The sequence below is a fragment of the Python bivittatus genome, unplaced genomic scaffold, assembly GCF_059951505.1.
Source record: "Python bivittatus isolate LINGU-HERP-01145 unplaced genomic scaffold, Pbiv_v1 ctg000850_np1212, whole genome shotgun sequence".
NCBI lineage: Eukaryota > Metazoa > Chordata > Lepidosauria > Squamata > Pythonidae > Python > Python bivittatus.
The window spans coordinates 66565362-66572866 of NW_028277112.1; the positions used below are offsets into that span (position 1 = coordinate 66565362).

The window sequence follows — 7505 nt, forward strand, 5'->3', positions numbered from 1 at the left end:
GAAAGGGTGATCGAGGAAGGGGCTGAGTGCCTAAGCGTCCCTCTTTTCCTGACCCCGTCCAAGGCAAGAGGCAAAAGGAGAGAGGGATGCGTCTTCCAAATGCCTGAAGAGTCTTTGGGAAAAGGTTGCCAAACGCCTGACCTTGGGCATAGCCTGTTTTGAGAACGGCTGCTCCTTATTCTGGAAGCAATATCCCCTTAACGTTAAGGCTTCTGAAGGTGCTCCTGCTAGCGGGCTAAACATTGTGCCCTAGGCCTTAGCCATCCTTCTGGGATGCAGAGAGCTTTGGATTTATGCCTTAATATGAATGCATGTCATTTGCAGGATTCAATGGAAGCCCAGGGAACCTCCAGGACCCACAGCCTGGAAGATGTGGAGATCGTTCCCGATTGGGCAAGGTATCTGCTCGCATCTGAGGGAATCTGCAGCTCCCAAGAAGACGGCAGTAGTGCCCTCTCGGATCAAAAAGGGAATGAGAAATGTGTGCACAGATAGATTTCTGTTGGATGCATGCTCAGCCCCCTGGACTGGAAGCTTTTCTCCTTAATCAATGGGATGGGGGGGCCATTTGGGGCCAAAGGGGGACCAGATGATGAAGGCCCCTGAGCATGGAGTGCATGCTTAAAGCACAGTAAAGTAAGCAAGCTTCTGACAAGGTAAAATGACACAGCACAAAAGGAAAACGGAGAGGTGGGAAAAGGAAAACAAAATCCCTTCAACCAATCCTCCAGCCCAGCCAGTCGCATGGGCTACTGCTTGGCTGATTGTGGAGAGTCGTAAGCCTGTGAGTCGTCTTCTTAGGGAGATTCACCTCCTTTCCTTCTCCACCATGCTTCTGATAAAAGGGAGAAAACGCAGGTCAAGGCCCTTGGCCGGCCAGCTGACACGCTTCCTAGAGCATGTGTGTGGCCATTCTTGTAAGAGGACCCATGCCTAGTTTTGACTTTTGGGTCTTTTAATCTCTCCCCAGTTCTCAGGAAACGGAGCTGCAGAGGCAGGGGCTCCACACAATAGAGGAGGTCTCCATTCGCTCGGTAAGTCGTGAGCAGCTGGGAAGGGCCCTTTTCGCTGACTGGCGGCCTAAATGGATGTGACCCCTTATCCACGCCTTTCCTTTTTCTACTTCATCCTCTCCGCCGCCCTGCTGCTTCCAGGCAGGGCATTAAGAGGCAAAGAGTGCAAAGCCTACTTTCCTAGGGGATGGGTGGGATAGGGGTGGGGGTTCCTTTAACTCAGGGGATGCATCAAGCAAGAGAAGCCCTGTTCCGGTCAGGCGCCCTGCCTTCGATAGTCCTTCATTCCAGAGTCCCCAGGTTCCACGGATATAGCAATTCAGAGTCTCCTTTCCCTTTGTGGCCACAGAGGAGTCATTGTCATTCACAGGATTCCATCAAAGGCGGTGAAGACCACACCGGCGACCTCAGCGCCCTGAAGGAGGAGGCCTGGGACCCGAGTCTCATTTCGGAGAGGTGCCTACTTTTGGCTGCACAATCCTTGAGGAACTGTCACCCCTTGCCCAGGACTCATGGCCGAAAGACATTAGGTCTTTTCCGCTCACTAATTTAAAACAGCGCCTGGTAGAAACCTTGCAAGGTGGTGGCTATTGTGGATAGAAACACGTCTCTTCTCTCTTCTGACAGTAGAGTGAAGGAGCTCTGGGGAAGCTGGTGTGCTGTGGGTGTGAGACAAAATGTCACCTGGCCAGTTGATGGCGGAGAGACCTCTCCAGAGACAGAGGGGCCCTTGGTTGGATCCTGCACGGTTCTGTCCTAGCTCTACTTCTCTGGCCTCCTCCAGAACTGTAATTTCAGATAACTCCCTTTCCTCAAACTGACCCCTAATCTAGGTCTAATCATCCTCTATCTCTCCACTCAACAGGAGGTCCAGCAGAACAGGTTCTGCTGAAACCTGGCCCCGGACCTGGCCCCGCAATAAGACAACCTCTCTGCGGGAATGTCGGGTAAGGCTTGACACCCAGGGTTAAAACGAAAACTTCCCCAGAGAAGGGCCTATTGCTGCAACCTCCAATTCAGCCCTCACCTGGAAGAATTGGCCTTTCACCATCCCATTCCTTTTCCTCTTTTTCTCTCTTGCATATGCAGGAGGTGCTGGATAAGAGCTGCACCCTGACATCAACTACCTCTCTCGAAATAAGACAGGTCCCGTCCTCTCTACATGTCGTGACCCGGAAGAACATCAAGCGGGTCATGTATGGCCTCTTAGAGCTCCCATGGAGGTAGGCAGGGGTATGGGTCCTTCCTCCCTCATGTTCTAGGCCGACCCTTCCAACATCAGGCTGACCCTTCTGCATTTCTCCATGTGGAACTGGAATGGGCAGAAGGGTCCAATTTCTGATTTTCTTTCCAGCACCTGTGGCGAGCTGCTCTGGGCCTTTGTCACCTCGCCGTGCTGCAGTGGAGATGCGATCCAGTCCCTGCTCGTGGCCAAGGTAAAGGAGGTCCCTTGGCCGCCTCCAGGAGGAGAGGAACAGTCCAGCCATCCTCTTCCTGCAGCTACGGTAGGGGTACAGCTCAGAAGGAGGTGGTCCTCTTGAACACAGAGACTTCAACCACTCCCTCCAACAACTTTCCTTTGCAGCTCTATTGGTGAGGCAGACTCTCCTTTTCTCCGCAGGCCAGCGCGATAAGGCTCATTGGGAGGATCGTCCGGTCCGGGGAGTGCCCCATGGTGCTGGAGGCTTGGTTCCCTGAAGTTCTGCTCTGCCTGATGGATATCATCATCAAGGGTGCCAGGCAGCAGAATCCATCAACCCACGGAGGGGACCATTGGCCTCTAGAGTAAGCTGCAACATTGGGAAGGAGAAACCTCCTTCTCTTTCTTGGGCTTCTGAGTTCCTCCTCCTTATCCCTTTGCATGTCCAAACAGCATTCCTGGTATGGCAGTGCCTCTGTGGCCCCAAAGACCTCTCCTCTGAGAGGCCAGGTATTGCATAGACCCCAGGGAAAAAAGCTGTCAAGCACGCAGAGCTCCTAGCTTAGGCGCCTTGCTTATGTCATGAGGTCTGTCCCCGTGCATTACGGAAACAAAACGAAATATGTGGCCTGGGAAATGATTCCAAATTCCATTGGGGTGGGTGGCGGGACAAACTCACCCAGATGCAGCAAATCCCATGTGGTACTGAATGGCTGTAAGGAAGAAGAAAGGTCCCTCTACAGCCCCTTCCCCTATTTGCTCTTCTTGTGGCATTCCAGGGAAAGGATGGAAGTTTCCCCATGGGCGTAGCACAAAGCATTTCCTTTGCCCCTTAGACGATGGGATTGGGCCTTGGTGACTCTGGCCTTCTCTCCTCTGCAGGGAGACAGTTGACATCATCCAGGTGCTGCTGGCCAAGGTGGCACACCTGTTCCTGGATGAGACCAGCAGGGAGATGCTGTGCCACCCCAGCCGCTGCCTCCATGGCGTGGCCATCTTGGTGACGTAAGTCAGAGGGCAAAGGGCCGCTTTTCTCCCCAAAGAGAACCTTTCTTCTGCTCTTCAGGCCCAGCCTGGCCTGTCCGTCCGATGGCTTTTTCTCAAAAGTGCCTTGGTCTGTTGCAGGACCCTCATCGAGACCTCCTCGTCTGCCACGTGCAGCCTCCAGAAACATCTGGCTTCTGTCTTGGAGGAGGAAGAGGCAAAGGAGCATTCAGCTGCAGCGGTGGCCTTCTTTGTTGAGGTAGGAAAATCCCCCCCTTATTCTGTAGGATTCTGAGCCAAGGGGGGCAGTGGGAGTTGGCTGACAAGGCTGATGCGGAGGAGAAAGCCAGAGTCGACCCTCGCCACCTTTAGGTCCCACTGAAAAGGATTAAGCTCCCAAAGCGATCTCTCTTGCTTTCCCTGCAGCTAAAGGAGAAGCTAGAGGCATGTTCCTGCTTCTTCAAAGAGCAAGGGGAAGCATTTTTCCTGGCGTACTTTTGGGCACCTTCTCCCCAGTGAAGCTGACTCCTTCTCTTTCCTCGTCCGGCCACTGACAGCCCTTGTACTTCTCTGCTCTCTTTCAGCTGCTCACTAACAACAAGAGCCAAGCCCCCGTGGAGAAGACCTGGAAGCTCCTGATGGCTTGGCTGGAACACCCCAGCCTGACTGTTCACCAGCTGAGCAGGAAGGGGCTTCTCTATCTCTGCGAGAACTACAAGGTGGTAAGTGGCCCTTGCCCACCGGGCATAGACAAATGCGGAGCTTCTCTACCCCAGGAGGAGATCTAACCCCTCTAGTCTAGGCAAGATCCAGTCCGAGACTTTTCTCCGTGTCATGCAGTTCTCAGGGTTATGAGTTGATGAGATAGATGGAAAGACAGATCATAAGGAAAATAGCCCTCAGTTCTGACATTTCTGGGGGAAGGTGGGAACCGCCACGAGGAACTGTTGTGCTCCTCCCCCTTATACCACTCTCAATTTGAGGAGGAGACAGGTCCCATGAGGGCCTTGTGATGAAAGTGTCATCTTTCCCCCAATCTTCTTCCGTTCATTGGATGCTGCCCGAGCTGGTGGGGAGGTGGCATATCTTCCTTTTACTCAGTCTTGGGATGGTGACGGCTTGCTGCTGTCACATTCCATCTTCACTTTGGTCTTGCTCAGTTAAGAAGAGATTGCTAGCTAAGATCCTCAGCGGTGATCAGAAAAGGGCAGGGTTGTCATCTCCCTTTCACTGGGGGAAAGTCTTTCAGATCTCCCATTTTCTCTGCAGATTATGAGCCCCGAGGAGCTCTGCCAGGCAGTCCTCAGTGGGCTCGGCAGTTCCAACCCTGCCATCACCTTGGAGTTCTTGGGCTTGGCGGAGCAGCTCGGCCTCCAGACAGTGGAGGATGTCTGGACTCCCCTGAATGCCTCCTTGGCTGCCCAGTACCGCTCGCTCTTCCACCACGTGAGTCCTCAGCTTCTCCTTCCTTGGGAGGGGAGGAGAAAGTCAATGGAAACCTTAACTGCAGGGCTACAGGAGACCCTTTTCCTTTAACGTTTCCTTTTCCTTTGTAGGAGGCGGCAATTATCCGATGGGCAGCCCTGAAACAGATCTGGCCTCTTCAGCAGCACTGGAACGATCTCGAGGGGACAACCACCATCCACACCCTCGTTGCAGTGCTGATGCATGTGGACGACATTGAGGAGAAGGTGGCAGAGGTGAGGGCACAGCTCGCTTGGGCAAAGAGGGTTGCACCTTGGCTACCTGACTCACTCAAGGAAAACAGGAGAAGAAAGGAATCAGCTTTTTTCTCTGTTTTTCTTTTGCAGGCAGCAAAGGATACCCTGCAGCACCTGGCGACGGCTCTCCGGTGGCACCTCGGGGACACCCTCCTGGCGAGGGGGACCTACAGCCTGCAGGAGCTGCTCCATCAGATCGCCAAGCGCCTGGTAGGAGCCCTTCTCTGGCTTCTATTCCCCTCTAGGGATGAGAGGCAGGGTTGCCATATGGACCAGTTGGTGATCTCCCACCTCTGTCTTTCTGCCTTCTTTCCTAGAACCGGTTCCCCATGTCAGAGGGGCAGCTGGAGCTGGAAGTGTTCACCTGCCTTTCATACTTTAAGAGCAAGCAGGCTTCAGTGAGGAGAACGGCTGCTATGTTCATTGGTAACGGAGCTTCTTGTTTCCCCCGGGATCAAAGGGGGAGAGGATTCTGGGGTCACGGCTGCATTCAGTTGGGAAGTCAGCTTCGAAAGGGTCAGTTGTGTGTTTTTCTCCCTGCTTTCCTCTTTAGGTCACCTGCTGCACCTGAACGGCAGCCTCCTCACTGGAGGGACGGTTCCCATCTACCTAGCTCGTAAGCAATGCCTGCGCAAAGGGAAAAGGGGAACAGCTTTGGGTTAGCAGTGTAGAGAGGGAAGGGAGGGAGGGAGGGAGGGAGGAAGGGTGCAGGATTCATTTTGAAGCGCTGATCTAATATTTATCTTTGCAGATGTGGATAGGTTGCTTGGGGACCAGGACCCTGCAGTCAGGCGAGTCGCCTGGCAGTTGAAAGGTTTGGTGGACAAAGCCTTCTCCCTCCATGCTCCAGATGGCCTGGTGGCTGCCCTCCGGCGCTTGGTGGCAGGCTGTAGGCGGCCACGGTACCCCCCGGAATATGAAGGCCTTTCCGCCTGATGGACCGGTGAGGGAAGCTGGGCAAGAACTGGAGGCGAATGGAGGGAAAGCAGGGGAAGGGGACCCGGGGTTTCCTCTCACGGGAGGGGACTTGCCGTGGCCTGAGTCAACCTTGTTAGGGTGGGGGCCAACAGCAGAGGGCCTTCCCAGGAAGGGAGGAATGTCCATTGATGGGCTTCCTCCCAGGTCAGGTTGAGGCAAGGCTTGTGAGCAGAGACACTGATTGCCTGATATCTCTGTGTCTTTGCAGGAATTCCAGCTCTTCCTCCCACAGCAGAGAACACCTTGCAGCCCCACAGAGAAAGACCCCTAGGGTGCCCTACCATCCCCTTGCTACGGACAAACGTCAGTCGCCGGTTGACGGGGCTGGGAAGGAATTTTACCCATAATGTGCCATTACGCTCAGCCCGTGGGGTTTTTGCCTTCCCCGTAGCAACATTCACCCTAGGTTGGCTGTTTACCTGTTAAAATTGTTCAATAAATAGTGGAATGGTACTTTTAACTGTCTTTGCTCCATTCTGTTTCTTCATCCGTCTGCCTCAGATGAAAGAGTAAACATCAGCAAGAACATTGGTGTTGAAATTCTGCTAAGAATGGGGAAGGAAGAGAGATCAGTGCTGCTCTCTGTGTCAGCCCATCGGGGGGCAGGTCTGGAGCCAAATTCGAATCCCCCCACCTTGAGACAGGAAGTCTTGTTCCCCCTTCCCAGTGGAGAGGGTGGACCATATCAGGCAGGTTCATATCAGAAGAGCCTTCTCACACAGAGCCTTTTCTCCCTCTCTGTCACCTTAGATTGTTTTGTTCCCCCTTATTGGAATTATTATTTTTAAAGAAGTATTTTCGTTTGGCGGAATTGGCTTTGATCCATGTGGTAGACACACGTGTGAGACACAAGGGTGAGTCCTGCACCCTTTTGAGATTCATTCTTTCGTGGAGCAGAAGTTCTGCTCTCCTATAGATTTTCCTGAGAAGGAAATATTGGATTTATATGATCAGCACTGCTTTTCTTCTGTGTCACGTGGGTCAAATTCTTCTGGTCCTTCTCCAGCAGTTTTCTGGAACTAAGATTTCCAGATGAGGTCATCTCCTGCCATATTTTAGGGACCTTTTTGGCTTGGTATAAAGCCAAATTCTAAAGATAAGATTTCACTGAATATAAATATAAAAAATGGGAAGATTTATCCTTTAAATCTTTTTTCAAAAACAGCAAGTCATGCTAAAAGAATGAGAGAAAGTGCAGACCAATTTGAAAGGAAATCAAAAAATGGCTTTGGAAGAGGTTTAAAAATGCTACACAAGGACCATCCAAAGAGTGCGCAGAATTAAGAATAAAAGTGAAGAAAGAAAGGGGGGGGAGGGGGGGAGGGGGGGAGGGAGGGAGAAAAAGAAAGCTGAATTATTTTCAGGTAATGTTAAGATAGATTAGATGCT

General features: G+C 52.4%; 1 protein-coding gene across 1 annotated transcript; it reads left to right on the forward strand.

Moving 5' to 3' along the window:
- Positions 1-2685: 2685 nt before the first annotated feature.
- LOC112543273 (maestro heat-like repeat-containing protein family member 6) lies at positions 2686-6802 on the forward strand. The gene is made up of 11 exons (XM_088130522.1): positions 2686-2798; positions 3316-3438; positions 3559-3676; positions 3975-4139; positions 4687-4863; positions 4974-5117; positions 5229-5348; positions 5456-5564; positions 5692-5754; positions 5890-6081; positions 6325-6802. The coding sequence occupies exons 1-10, from the start codon at positions 2686-2688 to the stop codon at positions 6072-6074; spliced, it is 1317 nt and encodes a 438-aa protein (XP_087986648.1). The 3' UTR covers positions 6075-6081; positions 6325-6802.
- Positions 6803-7505: the final 703 nt, after the last annotated feature.